The following is an 18,668-nucleotide window of genomic DNA, read 5'->3' as shown; positions in this document are numbered from 1 at the left end:
AGGAAGGATTAGTACGTAATGATACCCTATCCTTATGAAAAATCAAAAGGCTCAACCGCCATAAGGGCCTGTAACTCAGAAACCCTTCTTGCAGAAGTAATGGCCAACAAAAAAGCAGTCTTCCATGACAAGTATTTCAGTTCAGCAGTAGCTGCAGGCTCAAAAGGTTGTAGAGTAAGTTTCTCCAACACAAAATTGAGATCCCAAGCAGGAGTAGGAGCTCTACGTGAGGATCTTATATTCTTTGCGCCTCTAAGAAATTGCTTGAACAAAGGATGTGAAAACAATGGTGGGTCACAATCATAGTGAGCTGAAATTGCTGCAGCATGAATCTTAATGGAAGAGAAAGACAAACCTTTGTCCAATAACTCAGTAAGGTATTGAAGAGCCACACTCAAATTAGGCTCCGAAATCACCAAATTCTTTGCTGCAGACCAAAATAAAAATCTCTTCCATTTTTCTGCGTACACTTTCCTTGTACTAGGTCTTCTGGCTTCCATAATCACATTTAAAACTTGTTGAGGAAGTTGAGACCTGCTGTCTTTCAAAACAGAATATGCCAGGCTGTTAGATGAAGAGAGTGAAGCTTGACATTGAGCAGACGACCGTCCTTCTGAGACAACAGATGTGGAATCAAGGGTAAAGGCCATGGAGGCTTCATTACCAGACTCCTCAGTAATGGGTACCAATGCTGCCGAGGCCAATCTGGAGCTATTAAAATCATCCTTGGCTTGTCTTGTCTGATCTTTAGAAGCACCTTTGGAAGAAGAGGCAGAGGTGGAAACGCATACACATGAAGATTTTTCCAACTGAAAGAAAGAGCATCCACTTTCCAAGCTGTGTGATGAAACCTCTTTGTGCAAAACTTTGGTAGCTGGTGGTTTAGTGGAGAAGCGAACAGATCTACGTCTGGAGTTCCCCAGGACACTGTCAACTTTTGAAATACATGAAGATCCAGTTTCCACTCGTGGGGATCCATGATTTGTCTGCTTAACACATCTGCTAAGGAGTTCTGTGCTCCCGGCAGAAACCTTGCCTGAAGAGTTAGTTGCAAGCTTAGCGCAGTCTCCCATAAAATCATTGCTTGCCTGCACAATGGGTAAGAATGTGTTCCCCCTTGTTTGTTGATGTACCACATGACAGTTGTGTTGTCTGTTAGAATCAACACCTGCCCTGGAAGAAGTAACTCCTTGAAAGCCATTAATGCAAACTGGACTGCTAACATCTCCTTCATGTTGATATGTAGATGCTGTAGTCTGGCAGGCCACTTGTCTTGTATCCACTTTCCATTTAGATGAGCTCCCAAGCAATGTCTGAGGCATCTGTCGTTAGAATTTGACTCGCCTCTGGCCGGGTCACAGAGAGTCCCTTGTTTAGGTGACATTCCTGAGCCCACCACAAAAATTCCTTTTGAATGCAAGGTATTATTTGAATGACAGTGTCCAAATCCTGGCAGTGCTGTGTCCATACATTTTGAGATACCATTGTAGCTTCCTCATATGCAGTTTGGCATTGGGAAGCACCAGAATACAAGATGCCATGAACCCTAAGGCTTGAAGGACTGTCCTTGCAGTCAGCCCGGACTGAAGAGATAGTTGATGGAAGTAACTGGAAAGATTCTTTTGTTTGTCCGGGGTTAAAAGGCCATCTGGGCTGCTGTATTCAGTCTCACACCCAGAAAGCACATGTCTTGAGAGGGTACTAGACTGGACTTTATTTCGTTCACAGAATACCCTAGGCATCTTAGCACTGCTATGACATATTCCAAATGCTGTAGAAGGTCTTCCTTTTCTTGAGCCAGAATCAGGCAATCGTCCAAGTAAGGATAGATTTGAATTCCTTTTAGCCTGAAGTAAGCTATCACTGGAGCCAGAACCTTTGTGAATACTCTGGGCAGTAGATAAGCCAAAGGGCAATGCAGAGAACTGATAATGAGAATTTCCAGCTCGAAAACGCAGATACTTTCTGCAACTTAGTCTTATAGGCACATGAAGGTAAGCTTCCTTGAGATCTAAAGTTACCATCCAGTGATCCTTGCCCAGCAGAGGTAAAAGCTGTTGTAACGTCAACATTTTGAACTTGGGAATGTCCAGATAAGTGTTGAGGATAGATAAATCCAGAATTGGTCTCCACGTGTTCCCCTTCTTTGGTACTAGGAACAGGCGAGAATAAAATCCTAGGCCCCTTTCTGGCACAGGAACTGGCTGAATGGCCCCTATTTGGAGTAACATAGAAATTTGCTTGTGCGCCTCTAGTCTTTGTAGAGGAGGAATGTCTGGCATGCCTTTGAAAGGAGGCAAGGTATGGAAATAAAACCTGTAACCGTGGTGAATGATATCCAGAACCCATCTGTCTTGGGTAATTAAATCCCAATTTTCTTTGAAAAGAGACAGCCTTCCTCCCAACGGTGCTGCCAGGCGTGAATGAACTGGCAGCTGAAAAGGCAGGTCATTGGGTCTGCTTACGAAAGGACTGACCCCTGCCTTCACCAGAAGTCTGAGCAGGTGAACTCCCTGTCCTAGGCCTAAAGGAACCCTGAGCTCTGCACCTACCACGTCTAGACCTACCCCTAGACTGGGAATCATAAGCAGGATAAGTCCAACCCTTAGCAGGCCAATTTCTACTAAACTTCGGAGGCTGTACCTGCAAAAAATCTTTAACAGTTTGCATAGAATTAGCCTTGTCCTCCATTTTCTTCAAAACTGCTTCCACAGGCGAACCAAACAACACATCAGATTGCAAAGGAGCATCCAAAATTCTTGTCTTAACATGCTCAGCTAAATTCTGATCTCTCAACCAGGCGTGCCTACGAAGAACAGAACCAGTGGCAGCCACCCTGGAGGAGGCCTGTACAGCATCAAAACCACATTGCAAGGAATGTTTACCCACTTGTTCAGACACATGAACTAAATCCTGCAATTCTTTACAGTCAATACCTTCCGCTAGAGCATCCACCTTAGATTTCAACTGTGAAAGAAGATAATTCTGATATTTTAACATGTGGAACTGGCAATTCAACGCCCTCATGGCTAAAGTGGAAGAAGTATACACTTTCTTTCCCCATCTATCCAAAGCCCTTGCCTCTTTATCAGGAGGGACAGGATTTTTAACAACTGAGGCCTTTACACCTTTAGGCCCCTGAGAGACAGTTTCCGGGTCTGCCCTAGGACTCTTGAAAAGATACTTATGAGCTTCAGGCACCCTATAATATCTATCCGGTTTAACAGGGGCAGGAGGCAAAGAATCAGGATTCAGGGAAGCCTCTGCAAATCATCTTCCACCACATTCAAAACAGGAGGTATAGCTAAAGGCCTATGCTGGGGTAAAAACAAGAACTCCCTAAGCCTTTTCCTGGAATCAGAGAAATCTTGGCCTACCCATTTAAAATGCTCCCTCATGGAATGCAAAGTCTCTGAAAATGAAAAATCCTCAGGAGGAGAAGCTGACGGAGTAGAATCATCCACATCAGAATCAGAATAAGGAGGGAACTCCTGCAAGTCTTCAGCCGAAGACTCAGAAGCCTCCGAGCATTGCTCAAAACTCTCAAGCTCAGGTTCCACCCGAGGCCTCTTATCAGGAGGGGGGATAGAACCCCTTATCATAGTAATCAAATCCTCTGCCATTTTAAGCATATGTTTCTTAGGCAAAGACCCTGAAGCAGTAGGAGAAACCCCCACTGAAGCCAAACTTGGCCTGCCCCTTAAGGAAGCCTTGGAAACAGAAGGGGAGGCCCTAACCACCTTAGGAAGTGAGGGAAGAACAGCCACCTGAGAAGCCCCCTCAGCCTGGCCTACTTCCTGAGAGGAAACATCCTGTAACAGTAAAGTCTCTCCCTGAGACTCTAAAGAAACACCTGGCAAAACCTCCGGCTCCACTGAGCCTCTAAAGAACCGGCGTCTGGGATTGTCGGTTCTTCCCCTAGGCTTTGCTGTTTTGTCCTTGCGTTTTAGCGAAGCGGCCGGAACATCCGACGGCATTTTATAGTTACAACGCTTCCCAAACACTAACCTGGCACAGTCTAACCTTCTCTTAATAGTGCGTTTGTTAAATCTAGCACAAGAACGGCATCCAACAACGTCGTGCTCAGGCCCTAAACAAGGTATACACAAAGTATGGTAATCCCTATGAGGTATCTGTTTCCCACAAGAAATACAGTTATTCACTTTTTCTGACATCCGGTTAAATACTGAGGCAAGAAAAACCAAAATATTCCCAACGGGGTACTTAGCCAACTTTGATTCGGTCTGAAACTCTGGCTTCAGAAATTTTCAGAACGCCAACCTGCACTCGCAAAATTGCTTCTGCATCGGACCATGCGGCAAAAAAGACTGAGGATATGACGTCGGTCATGCGCATTAGTACCCTGACGTACTGACGTCAGTCTAATGCGCCCTGACCGACGTCAGCCATATACTTTGGTATTCGGGCCGACTGGACAGCGGACTACCCAATAGTTAGGACTGCAGCAATGTGGAATGAAGAACATCACCTTGGTCATCAAAGGAAGAGGTGGGAAGGCATATAGTGTTAGAGAGTTCCAACTGAAGAAGAGAGCGTCCACCTTCCATGCTTGAGGATGGTATGCCCTTGTGCAAAACTTTTTCAGATGGTGATTGAGGTGGGAGGGAAAAAGATCTATGTCCGGCCTTCCCCATGCTTGAGTTATTTGTAAGAAAATGTCTGGATGCAACATCCATTCGTGTGGATCCATGATGTTTCTGCCTAGGCTGTCCGCCAGAACATTGTCCTTCCCTGGTACAAACTGGGATTGTAGCTCTATTTTCAATTGTAGGGAAATATCCCAGAGATTAATTGCCAGTCTGCAAAGAGGGTAGGAATGGGTACCTCCTTGCTTGCTTATGTACCACATAACTGTGGTATTGCCTGTCTTTATTAGTAGATGGCCCTGATGCATGAACTTTTCGAAGGCCTTGATTGCATGTATCACTGCCAGCATTTCTTTTTGGTTGATGTGCAGGTGCTTTTCTTTTTGTGTCCATTGTCCTTGAATGCATCTGCCCTCCATGTGCACCCCCCATCCATGGTCTGAGGCGTCTGTTGTTATGGTTTGACTTGTATGAGGCTTGCTGAAAGGCAGACCTTTGTTTATCTGGCTTGTTTGAGCCCACCACAGAAATTCCTTTTGAAGGCATGGAATGAGTGGGATCAATGCTTCCAGGCTGTGGCTGTGTTGAGACTATAGACTTTTTAGATACCATTGTAGTTTCCTCATATGCAGCCTTGCGTGTGGAATCAGAAGAATGCAAGATGCCATGAAACCCAGGGCCTGCAGGATTTTCCTAGCAGTCATCTGGGTGTGTGTTGCCAATTTTCTGAAGTATTCTGGTAATTGTTTTTGTTTTTCTTTTGTCAGAAACGCCATCTGGGTGTTTGTGTCCAGTGTGGCACCCAGGAAAGGTATTTGTTGGGATGGTACGAGACTTGATTTCTGAATATTGACTGTGTATCCCAAGGCCTGCAGTAGGTGAATGACATAGTCCAAGTTTTTAACAAGGCTTGTTGGCTGTCCGCTTGTATAAGGCAGTCGTCCAGGTAAGGGTATATTTGTATCCCCTGAAGTCTGCAATGTGCAATTACTGATGCCAGGCATTTCATGAACACTCTGGGCGCAGTAGATAAGCCAAAGGGCAATGCTGAGAATTGATAATGCTCTGAGCCTGCAAGAAATCTGAGGTATCTTCTGCAACTTTGTCTGATTGGGACATGCAGGTATGCCTCCTTGAGGTCCAGAGTTACCAGCCAAGACCCCTTGCCCAGCATGGGAAAGAGTTGCTGTAAAGTCAGCATTTTGAATTTTGGCACAATAAGGTAAGTATTCAGTGCAGACAAGTCCAGAATGGGTCTCCATTGGTTTTCTTTTCTTGGAACAAGGAACAGTCTTGAATAAAATCCTTGGCCTTGCTCTGCAGAAGGAACCTTTTCTATTGCTCTTATTTGAAGTAGGTTTGTTATTTGTTTGAGTGCCTCTGCCCTTTGATTTGGTGGCAGGTTTGGCCTGCCATGTCTTGTTGGTAGTGTATGAAAATGGAATCTGTATCCTTTGTCTATTATGTCCAGTATCCATTTGTCCTTTGTAATATTGTGCCAATTTTGTGAGAATAAAGATAATTTTCCGCCCAAAGGTGCTTCTAATTGAGCCCTGGATGGCGGAGTCAAAGTCAAGTCATTGAGATTGTACCTGCGGAGCAGTGGAAGGTCCTGCCTCACCTCTCTGGTTCGGAGGCTGCCATTGACGTCCTCTGTAGGAGCCTCGAGTTTGCCCTCTACCTCTGCCACGTCTGTTTTTGCCTCTTTGAAATTTGTCTGTGTCTGGAAAGGACCAATGCTTAGAAGGGCAATTCCTGCTGAATCTTGGAGGCTGTACCTGGAGGAAATCTTTGACTGTTTGCACTGATTTTGCCCTTTCCTCTATTTTCTTTAAAACCTCTTGTGCAGTAGCACCAAATAGCTTATGTTTCTCTAGTGGTGCGTCCAAAAGCTTAATTTTCATATGGTCTGGCAATGTTTGTTCCTTTAACCAAGCATGTCTGCGTATGACCACACCTGTCATTGCTGCTCTACATGAAGCTTCCAATGCATCATATCCACACTGAAGGAAATGGTTGCTAACCTGCTGAGTATTATGAACCAATTCCTGTAACCCCTTTCTATCTAATGGTTCATGGGAAGCCAATTTCTTTTGCAAGTCATCCAACATGTATTCCTGATACTGAATCATATGAAATTGACAATTTAATGCTCGCATAGAAAGGGTGAAAGATGTATATACTTTCTTGCCCCACCTTTCTAAAGCCCTAGAATCTCTTTCCGAAGAAAGTGGATTCTTAGCAGTAGTGGAGGAAACCCCTTTAGGCCCCTGAGAAATAGTTTCAGGGTCAGCAGTATGGCCCTTGTACAGAAATCGATGCGTGTCTGGGACCCTGTAGTACCTGTCTGGCTTGACAGGAGCAGGGGGGAGGGAGTCAGGGGAAACACTAGATTCTAAGTACACATCATCTAAAACATTTAAAACTGGAGGAATAGCTAAGGGTCTATGCTGAGGTAGCTTTAAAAATTCCCTTAACCTTTTCCTGGAATCTGAGTATTCTTGGCCTTGCCATTTGAAGTGTTCCCTCATGGAATGAAGCGTTTCCCCAAAGGAAAACTCCTCAGGAGGAGAAGCAGAGGGAATGGATTCCTCCGCATCAGAATCCTCGTAGGCCGGGAAGGCCTCCTCTCCTGGTAGTCTGAATGTGCAGAATCACCTGAGGCCTCATCGGAGGACTGGGGATCTACCTGCTCAACCCTAGGCCTCTTGACAGAAGGCGGCTGAGAGCCTCTATCTGGATGTGGCTGAGAACCCCTAATTAAAGAAATAAGGTCCTCAGCTAAACTTAAAATTTGAGAACCAGAAGTGGATCCCAGAGAAACAGATCTTGGAGGGAGAGACTTAGCCTGTTTGGCAGCCTTAGCACGTGTGTAGGCCTTAATGGACATAGACACTGGAGGCCTGGCAGCCCCGCGTGCTGGAGTAGTCTTATCCACTGAAATGGTGTTAGAAATATCCTGGGCTACTGTCTCAGAGGGGAGAACAGAAACCGGCACCGAGCTGGCCTCCGGTACCGAAGTAACCGGTGGGGCGGTGTCGTCGGTCTGTAGCGGTTGTGAAACCGGCTCAGAAGAGACCGAGACACTCGCGGTAGGCCTAAGCGTGGTGTCGGCCGAGACCGCGGACCGCGGGTGTCCGTCCTTATCCTTCTGTTTTTAGGTAAATGTGCTGTCGGAAGCTCCGACGGCATGATACAACAGAAATCTTCCCCAAAATAATCCTGTGCAAACTCTGTCTGACGCCTAAGAGTGCGTTTATTGAAAGAAGCACAAGCTGTACAGGCCGAGACGTTGTGTTCTGGGGCCTAGGCAGGGTAAGCAGTAAGAGTGGAAATCCTTATGAGGTATTTGTTTCCCACAAGTTAAACAATTATTAACTTTTACAGTTTTATCTGACATCGGCTGAGGCAAGAAAAGGTCCCTAACGGGGTACTTAGCTTTTTTGAAGACTTCACTAGCTGAAAACACAGGAGCTGGTCGACCGGCACTTGCGAACTGCTTCTGCTTCGGGCGCTGCACGGCAAGAAAGACTGATGAAGATGGCGTCGGCTGACGCTTTTATACCCCAGGCTCTGGCGTGGGGAAAGGCGACATCAGCCGGCCGGACCCAGACTTTGGAATCCGGCCGACCGAAGGGCTGCCTGAGGCAGGACAACCCATATGTCAGGACTGCAGTTGCATCCTTGAAGGACATCACTCAATGGTTCAAGTGCTAAATTAAAAAAAAAAGGGTTCCAGTCTTCTTTTTCCCTAATTATTCATGTTAAGTTTTTAATGCTGTGTAGTAAAGTATCCATTGAGGAATCCAATTGGACTGTATATAAAAGTAATCTCAGGTTTGTGCATAACATCTACAATGTTTTTCCAGATGACTAACAGAAATGTTTTTCTGGAGTAAAGCACTAATCCATGTGGACCTTTTTCAGGCCTGCCCAGTGTTACAGAAAAGTAAATATTTTGATATTATGTAGGTTTCATAGATCTACACAAATGGTAAAAGTAGGTGTATGCAATCATCTGTTGTAGAAGCACAGGTTGTGTAGTGCAATGACATAATCGTATTTACTACAGACATACACATGCAACTGAAATAAAAATATCTTTACAGCCTTAGAGTCTTACATACTGAATACTGAAATAAAAACATCTTTACTACCTTAGAGTCTTCCATACTGAATACATCAGTTTAATATTAAATGATGAAAACTGCATATCTAAACAAAGAATGTGAAGATGCTGTAACTCACAGGTAAATGAGCTACCGATGATATTTACATAAAACATCTGAAGATCTGGGAATCCTTACAAATCAAAGTAAACTAGAGAAATGCCATGTAGGTCTGCATGATGCCCCCACCCCCTCCCATTTTAAGACCACTTTTATAGTCTACAATAGTGCATATACAACTTTCAGGCAGCAGAAACCCTTAACCAGGAGCCACTATATATAACAACTGCTTGCAAAGAACATACACAGCCTGTAAGCTTGAGTAGGCAAGTACTGTAAAATCTACAATGGCCCACTGAAAGGCATCGCATCATTTCTGTGTTCCATATTAAAAAATAATCTACAAATCTTGCATAAAATAACACACTGTTGTTTACAGGTGTTGATTCAGTTTGCACAAACGATGTACACTCAGGATGGAGATAAGCATAACATCTTTCTATATTTTTAACTATTGTTATAGCACAGCAATAAAACAGGCCTAAGTACCAAGTCTTGTAAGTTTTTTTGGCAGTTCACTGAAAAACAGCTTACTCTATCAGGCTGCTACAAGGAGTTTCCTCCTAGTCCCAAGGTGCATTCATCTTCTACTTGAATCAAGTAGCCCCTCATTAAATCATGGATGATTATAATCAGTCAATACTGCTAGACATTGGAATTTCATTCTTCCTATTGTTCAGAAACTGCAATGTGATGCTAGACTTGTTGATCTATGGCACCCCCCCCCAAAACAAACCCCCCCTCCCATCTTTCATAGTGGTTCCTGATTTTTCCCTCTTCACTGTTTCTCTTAATTCACAGGTTATTACTGCCAGACATTAAGGGTTTCTTACTTCTTGTACTTCAGAGCCATCATACAATGCAAGCCATCCTTATTCGGCGTAGAAAACTAAAGCGCTGCACTGTTATTAAGCTGCTTTCCATATTAAGGGTACAGGGTTTGAGGCTTTACCTTGCCTTTTTCATTTAACTTTTTTCCGTCTCTTAAAATTTAAAAAGTGTCTAGTGGTAGAGCTGAGGACCAAATCAACTGTTTTGTGTGCCAAGATCGCAGGGTTCTAAGCTTTTTCCCCTGTTCATTTAAATCCCAGGTGTTTAGTACTCCCACCCATACATCTATTGTGCTGCAAAACTGTTCCATTTATGTAACTTTACGGTAACATTAAAGAATAGCACTGGCGTCTAGTGCCCCCATATGACCATATGTCTCATGCTACAAAACAGTTGTTCTATTAACTTTGTACATGACTTTAAGGTAATATTTAAAGACTATTGCTTGTGCCTATAGCTTCAAAATGCCCAATCATATGTCTTGTGCTGCAAAACAAGAAGTTATTTACTCACCATAATGTTCGATGTATGTAATTCATCACTCCTCACATTCTTACTCCATGGGTTCGGAGCCAAACATCGGCTCCGACTCGGCCATACTTTAGCTCGAAGTCTTCAACTGGCTCGTGGCTAAGAGGTATCCCATGCTGCAATGCGCCTATTCCCCAGATCTTCTTTGCAGTGAGCTCACATCCACACACACACACAGAAACACATTGAGAGGAAAAACCAACTCAACCTATCAAGAAGGAGTGCTGAAACCAGAGACCCGACCTCTAGGTTCTCCAGGAGGGGGTAGGTGGGTGGGTTAGTAAGAATGTGAGGCAAGATGGACTACATACATCGAACGTTATGGTGAGTACATAACTTCTTGATGTTATGTAGTCCAATCTCACCTACATTCTTACCCATGGGACAGCATCCCTAGCACTTAGACCATGGGCGGCTCACTGGAAAATACTCCTGAGCACTGTGGAACCAAATGAGGATCTGCCCCTTGATACCAGATCCAATTTGTAGTGACTAATAAAGGTGTGAGGAGATGCCCAAGTAGCTGCAGCACAAATATCATCCATAGACATCCTAGCCTGAAAGGCAGTAGAAGTAGACACCAAATGTGTAGAGTGAGCCTTTAACCTTGAAAGGTAATTCCTTGCCATTTGAAGAATAGATGAAGGAAATGCAGCTAGAAATCCATCTGGACAGAGTTACTTTATAAACTGAAGTCCCTAGTCTGTTGTCTGAAAAGGAGGCAAAAAGTTGATCAGATTTTCTAAAATCTTTTGTTCTATGTAAACAGAAACGTAATTGTCTGTGGACATCCAGCTGATGAAACTAAAATTCTGCCTTGTTAGAGAATTCAGGGAAAAACAGAGGCAACTCAATAGACTGGTTGAGGTTGACCACTGAAGCAACCTTAGGCATAAAGGAAGGATTAGGTCTTAGCAAAACCCTATCCTTGTGAAATATCAAGTAAGGGGGCCAGACTGATAGAGCTTGGAGTTCAGAGACCCGTCTAGCTGAAATGATGGCTATCAAAAACAGTGTCTTCCAGGACAAAAATTTTAGGTCACAGGTTGCTCCGGGCTCAAAAGGAGGTGAGGTAAGCTGCTGTAGCACAAAATTAAGGTCCCATGGCATAACAGGATCAAAGATCGGAGGTCAAAGTAGCATAGTCCCTTTGAGAAAGGCCCTACAAAGTCTATGCGCCATTAGATTGGGTTCATTAGCAACATGAAAAGTAAAAATGGCTGCCAACTGTACTTTAATGGTTGCTGCAGCAGATCCCTGACTAAACAGTTGAGATAGAAACTCTAAAATTGATGACATGGGAGTCTGTCTTTCATTAGCCCAAATGGGGAATCTCTTCCACTTACTGGAATAAATCTTCCTAGTAGAAGGCTTGTGGGACGAAGAAAGAATATGAACCACCTCCGGTGAAAAATCATGAAGCCTGACTAGTGACGGAATTGGAGCAGCCATGCTGCCAACCTGAGGGTTTGGATGGAGGGCTGGAACTGCCCTGACATGAGTCAACAGATCCGGCTCTGGGTCCAGAATCTACGGCTTGTACATTAGATAAGGGTGAAAAGGAAACCAGATCTGAAGAGGCCAGTGTGGAGCAATCAGTATCATTTTGCTTCCCAAGGACTGTGCTTTCTGAATAACCTTCATTATCAGGGGAACTGGAGGGAAGGCATAGAGAAGAATGGAGGGCCAGTCATGAACTAGAGCGTCCCTGGCTGTTTCCCCAGCAGGGAGAATAAGGGTGAAGTAGCTGCTGCATTTGGCATTGAGGGGGCTGGCAAATAGATCGCAGCAAGGCTGACCCCATCTGCAGAAAATCCGTTCCACCACCTGTATGTTCAGGGACCACTCGTGAGGCATCAGAGTAGTTCTGCTCAGCCTGTCGGCAATTACATTGGACTTCCCCGGAATGTGCGTTGCCACTAGAAAGTGCTGGGAAGATACTGCCACACTCAAAGAGCCTCTCTGCAAAGGGGATACAACCTGGTTCCTCCCTGTTTGTTCATATACCGGACCACAGACATGTTATCCGAGTGGATTGCAATTGTCCCAAGAGGAAGAAAGCTGTGAAGTGCTTGCAATGCTAATAGCACTGCTCTCATCTCTAAGACATTGATATGCAAATGGATCTCGTGTTCCTGTGACGTGCCTTGGACAGTCCTGCCGAGATAATGTCCCCCCCACCCGATCTGGGAGGCATCCATGGCCACAGTGGCAATCGGAGGAGGAAGAACGAAAGGCATACCCGTGTTGACATTGCTGGACTGAAGCCACCAGCATAGATCCTGCTTGCACCTGTCGGTTATTACAATAAGATGGGAGAGAGGAATGTGCTGAAGAGACCATTGGGCAAAAAGTAGCCACTGAAGAATCCTCAAGTGAAGTCTTGCAAGAGGGACTAGCATAATCGTGGCAGCCATGGTACTTAGCTGGAGGACCACTTTAGCCTTGACCTTCTTCAGTGGTAGTAGAGCGTAGACTTGTTGCTGTAAAACCTGAATTCTCTTTTCTGGCAGGAAAACCTTCATGAGCACTGTGTCTAATTCGGTGCCGATAAAGGTGACACACTGCGAGGGCAACAATGCAGACTTTTCCCAATTCAAGGTGATTCCCAAACTCTGGCACAGTGCAATAGCGGCGTCCCTGGTCTGTAGTAGTAGATGCCTGGTGGTGGCAGACAGGAGCCAGTCGTCCAGGTACGAAAACACTTGGAATCCCATACGTCTCAAGTGAGCCGTTACCACTGCCATGCATTTGGTGAGCAGCCTCGGGGCTGTGGTGAGACCAAAGGGCAGAGCGTGAAACTGAAAATGACTGGCTCCCAGCCGGAAGCGTAGGTGACTTCTGGATGCTCTGTCCATTTTTATATGGTAGTAAGCATCCTTGAGGTCGATGGAGCACATCCACACATCTTTCCCTAATAACAGGAGAATTGACTGTAACGAGATCATGCGGAACTTGGACTTCTCTACATGAAGGTTCAAACGGCCGAGATCCAAAATGGGTCTCAGGTCCCCTGTTGTTTTGGCACCAAAAAGAATGTCCCTAATCCTACTTGGTCTGAGGGGATGGGCTGGATGGCTCCTTTTAACAGCAACTTTTGAACTTCTAACGTTGCGGAATCCCTTTGACTGGGTGGAACGTCTGGGATTCTTTTGTTTGGAGAAGATGAAAGAAAGGGAATGTGATAACCTCTGGAGATTATCTGTAATACCCACTCATCTTCGGTGATGTCTCGCCAGGCTTCTGGGTATAGAGAAATGCGACCCCCAACTGACTCCAGAGACATGCAAATCAGGCCTTCTCTCAGGAGCACTGGTAGGGGGAGCCACAAAAGGAATTGCGGTCCCCCTGGTTAAGTGGGCCTCCTCTGCCTCTACAGCGGCATCTACCTGAATTTCCACCCCCTCCTCTGCCTCTGGAGGGGGAATCAGTGTGCGTTGTGAAAAAAACATCTGCGATTTTCTGAACCACATTTTCCCACCCTTCTGGCCCTTGGGATAAGGTCTAGAAGGCATGGAAAAAATGGACTCCCATGGCAGACAGGATTTTTCCTTCCTGCTCGCACCTAGTGAGAGCATCCTTTACCTTGGTTCCAAATAAAGATGAACCATCAAAGGGCGAGTTGGTGAAGGTAGACTTGAAGGCCTCCGCTAAGTTGCACAAGCACATCCAGGAGGGTCTCCTAAGAGAAACTCCGGAACCCGCAGCCCTGCTTGCTCCATCGGCTGCATACGAGATCAGCCTCATGGAGGAGTTAGCAATAGAATTTAGGGCAGACATCTATGCAATGACTTTCTGAGCCACAGTATCAGAAACGTTACCCTGTAGAGAATCTCCCAACTCCTTTAGGAGATCTCTTTAGAACCGTGTAAAATGCAATAAGTAGTTCAGCGACCGCAGTGTAAAGGCCGCTGAAGAGAAGACATGCTTCCCATACCTGTCCATAGCCCTGGACTCCCTTGTTAGGGGGACGGAAGGTAGATGAAGTTTCTGCAAGTTCCTTCTTGGTGGTTGCTGCCACCACCATGGCATCTACTGGAATGCCTTTTGTAAGAAATTCTCTATCAGGGGGAGTGGTCAAAAACTTGTTCAGTCTCCTAGGGACCGGTTCCATAGTGTCCGGAGTTTCCCACACCTTTCGACAAATGAGGTCCAGGAGCTCGAACGGGGGAGAAACCCAAGAGGCACAGGGTTGGGAACCAAAGGCCTTCAGGAACACTGACTCCTCCTCAGAAGGGGCTATAGATGGCCAGTCGCCTCTCTGTCTCAGTATTTCCAAGATATCTGAAAAAGAGATATCATCAGAAGATGACTTAGGGGACCCCTCTGACTCCTCGAGGTCGGTGTCAGATGTGAGGGGCTCATCTTAGGAGTCAATGTGCTTCCTCTTGCACACTCTTTTTCTGGGTGGCTCCTCAGGAAAAAAACCCGGGGGGGGCTTCAGAAAGCTGGGGACCACGCATGGAGGTATCCTGAGGCCTTTGGTCTCCGCTGTCCCTAGATAGAGATTTAACAATTTAGCCAGCACCGATGACTGAAGCAGTTTCTTCACCACTCTATCCATTGCCATCAGAAAATGTCCTGGAGGAGAGGACATGGTCGGGGATCTGGATCTCCCTATAGAGGGAGATCTACGAGTCGGGGAGACCTGTCAAAAAGCTGGAGCCCGGGTCCGAACCAACACATCTGACCTTGGCTTCAATAAACCTGGAGCCGATGTAGACATCATCGAAGCACTGTCTTCTACCAACTCCAAAGCCAGTGGAGCCAAAGAAGCAATAGTAGTCTTAATTTTCTCCGGTGGCTCCAAGGAGACTGACTGAGCCGGAGAGCGCTTGTTATATGATTTTTTATCCAACTTTTTATCTGATTTGGAAGGAGAGGACTTGGAACTGGAGGATCTCTCCAAATCCACTTCAAAAGACGGTTACAGCAATCCTCTCAAAATCAGCTTGTTCTTCCTCTCTTGCAGCATGCGGGGGTTAAAAGCACGACAAAACAAGCAGGATTCCTGTAAATGAATAGCCCCCAAGCAATACACACATACAGAATGCCCATCTGTCAAAGACATTTTGTTGTTACACTTAACATGTCCAAGGAGTCTAAAGAGCACAGGCCTTCAGGCTTCAAAAAGTGTGTTAAGACAAGAACACACACACACACACAGAGGGGAAAAACGGTAGGGGCACCTTCACCACAGAAAACAAGAAGCTCGGGAAACTAGAGCATCCAACTCAAATGGCTTATATATATATATATATATATATATATATATATATATATACATACACACACACACACACACACACACACACACAGCCCATGCAGAACCAAGCCTGACACTAACTTCTTTTCACTGCAACCAATGCCATATTCACACATGCAGATAAATGAAGCTAGAAGCTAGTACCTTGTGTTTTTAATGAACTACCGTTCTTATTAACAAAGTAACAATCATATAAATGGGAAGTCCCTGACTTTGTAGTTCTGAATTCTATTCATTACACATTAAAGACAGATGTCTTGTTTACCTGATAAAAAAACAAGTAATCTCCGTGGTATCCCCGAAGTCCAAACAACCCACTAAACAAGTATAGTGGGTCCAAAAAACAAAACACTGTAAGAAACTTCTCTGTGTGGAAGATATACCTAGTTAATCACTGTATATTAATCAGATAATGGCAGTAGTAACAGAGAACTTAAACGTGTCCTAAGTCAAAAAAAAAATATATACAATACAAAATATTGTACAGAATTACTAAGTATTTGAAAGCAATGCAAGCAGGGTAAGCAGTCTGTTTCCAAAAATAGAGTAATATTTGCCTCACAAGCTTTCTAACTATACATATATATATATATATATATATATATATATATATATATATATATATATATACACACACACACACACACATACTTTTTTATCAGGCAAGGGAGTGGTTTATTGTGCTTCTGTACAATATTTCAAATTATATATTTTTATTATTTTTTTTTACTTGGGACGAGTTTAAGTTCGCTATTTCTACTACCATTATCTGATCTGATTAATATACAATGATTAACTAGATACATCTTCCACAAAGAGAAGTTTCTTACACTGTTTTGTTTATCTGATAAAACATACAAAAATCAGCGGCATCTCTCAATTGGTGTTAAAACAACTCCACACTCAGACTATACTGCACAGATGTTTCTATCTTCTACTCGTCTACTCAGACTACAGCTTACCTTCATTTCCGGGTACATGTATCTGTTAATGGCAGGCAGCCAGTGGACAGGCGCATTGCAGGTAGATACTCCATTGCCAGTGTGTAAAACTCCTTTTTTATCTTCATAAAATGCTTCCAGCTGTGTATAAACACCAGGTTTTTCCAGTTGATGCCTACAGAAGAAAATGGCTCCAAGCAGGAGCATCAAATAGAGTGAAAAATAAGCAGTCAGTTCCTATAAATGGCATGCAGTTCCACCTAATTCCATTATAATTTTGTTTAGGATGAAGAAATGCAAAGGAAAAAATATAAAAAGCTTATAAGAAAATGACCAAATAAATATATTACAAAGATGAGTCCATAAAAATGTGCCAGTCCATACATGTCCAGTAACACTGTCAAGTCACCCAAGAAACCTCCTCCACTCCACAAAGCACTACCATAGATCAGATGAGCTCTAATTGTGAAAAGAGCTAGATTAAAAAACAAATATTTTCTTTTTTATGATGTGATACTGCTGGCTCTGTGAAAAATGTCTATCCATCTGACATCACTATGGTACAACTTAAATGTTGTAAGGGATTAAAGATGACTTGCTTAAACTAATCATCTAAACCACAGCAAAATGTTAATGAACCTTATACTATGCTACACTGGGGTGACACCTGACTCAAACAAAAACGGGCCATATGATATTGGAGACTAGCGAAAGCTATAATATTATGGAGGCCAATTGAGTAATGGGGTCCCTCTGAATAAGAGGTGCCTTTCCCATCAAGTGCATTTACTTTTTATCATCTTTCACTAATCAACATAGGTGCAAGGAAGGGGGTCACAATGTCAATTTGCTTCCTCTGCAATGGACCTCTCTCATACCAGCAGCAAGATATTCCTGCATTCTCCATACAGAGGGCAGATTATGTGAGGTATACATCATAGTGAATAATGACATGCAAATGACATGTTAAATAGCTATGCATGTACTATTTTATGAATTAAGTCATGTTTGCATATGGTGTACCTACATGATTCACTGTAGTGTTAACAGTGGTATGGAATTGGTAGTGGGGGTTGCCTCTGAACAATCATTAAAATAAACTCACGGATAAGACATTGATGGAAGTCCTAAATGGTGGCATATTACACTTATTTTATGAGCTGGGTGGCAGAAGTGGCATCCACAGAATATGAGCTGTTTATTACACAGACTTGACTAAAACAAGTAACTTGTCATGCAGTCTTGGTAAAGGGACCCTAGACAAGCACATGTCTATATTATATGGTGGGGAAACGTACCACTGATGCAGCAATACTCCGTGTAATCCTTACTATTGCATTCTGAAAAGCAGGGCCAGACAGACTGCAGACAGACTACAGCTATGCCAGCAGGATGAATTAATACAGTATGTTTACTGCACACACTGTCAGTGATAAGTAAAAAGGTGTAAGGTCATTCTACATGATGTATATAAGTATGTCTTGGATGAAGTCTAACGGTCAAGAATCCCCACATTTATCTAACCACAATGTCATTTATTACCTTTTTTTAATTTAGGATGCTAATGAAATAACACAAAAGCAGATACTTCTAGATCTTCTGGAAATAGTTGCACCTCACCTTACAGTTGCTTTCGAATGCTCAGCTAAGCAGATGTGAATAACAAATCTGATGTGAAAAGGAAACACTGAATTTGTAGGCAGAGTACTACAAAGTAGTAGTTATAAAGTGATAAGAAGTTTATATTGTGTTTTGTCCCCAGTGACAAAAAATATAAATTCTGCAGCCTCTGCAAACCACTGTTTGTAACCTACCTGCCTCAGCTTCCACCTGTGTTGCATTTGGCCCTTCTAAACAAGCTTCAGTTGCAAAATTGTTTTCATGTCTAAACAACTAAACAGAACCAGACAATTATATTTCTCTTCCCACAATACTTAGATAATGGAACCTACTACACGTGTCATAGGATCACAGGAGGTTACTAGGCTAATGGCACTAGGGCCCTTCCAAGCCTAGCCAACAGTTTATCTCCAAAAAGAATCCAACTCTCCAGTGTGTGTAAAGTATAAGAGATAAAGATGTATAAACTTTAGTCTTAATGCTGTGATTCTGGTTAAATGTAATGCTTAGATGTTCATCATTACTGCTGGGATTAACAGCAATGCTAAGAACTGCACCATTATTATTTTTGTCATATTGTGAGTGATTAAGCTAAGACACCCTTTTTCATTCTAGTGAAAGTGCTAATCATTACTGGAAGGTG

General features: G+C 43.8%; 1 protein-coding gene across 2 annotated transcripts in view; it reads right to left on the bottom strand.

Annotated features, from left to right (window-relative positions):
- Window positions 1–18,668, bottom strand: part of DENND11 (DENN domain containing 11) — an 893,160-nt gene that overhangs the window by 368,963 nt on the left and 505,529 nt on the right. For both annotated transcript variants that reach the window (XM_044088490.1, XM_044088491.1), the window contains exon 4: window positions 16,427–16,580. In XM_044088490.1, the coding sequence (XP_043944425.1) occupies window positions 16,427–16,580 (154 nt within the window). The remainder of the gene's footprint in view (window positions 1–16,426; window positions 16,581–18,668) is intronic.

Source organism: Protopterus annectens, chromosome 11.part0, assembly GCF_019279795.1.
Source record: "Protopterus annectens isolate FY-2018-M chromosome 11.part0, PAN1.0, whole genome shotgun sequence".
NCBI lineage: Eukaryota > Metazoa > Chordata > Ceratodontiformes > Protopteridae > Protopterus > Protopterus annectens.
Note: the sequence above shows the minus strand (reverse complement) of the source record. Positions and strands in the feature narration are given on the sequence as shown.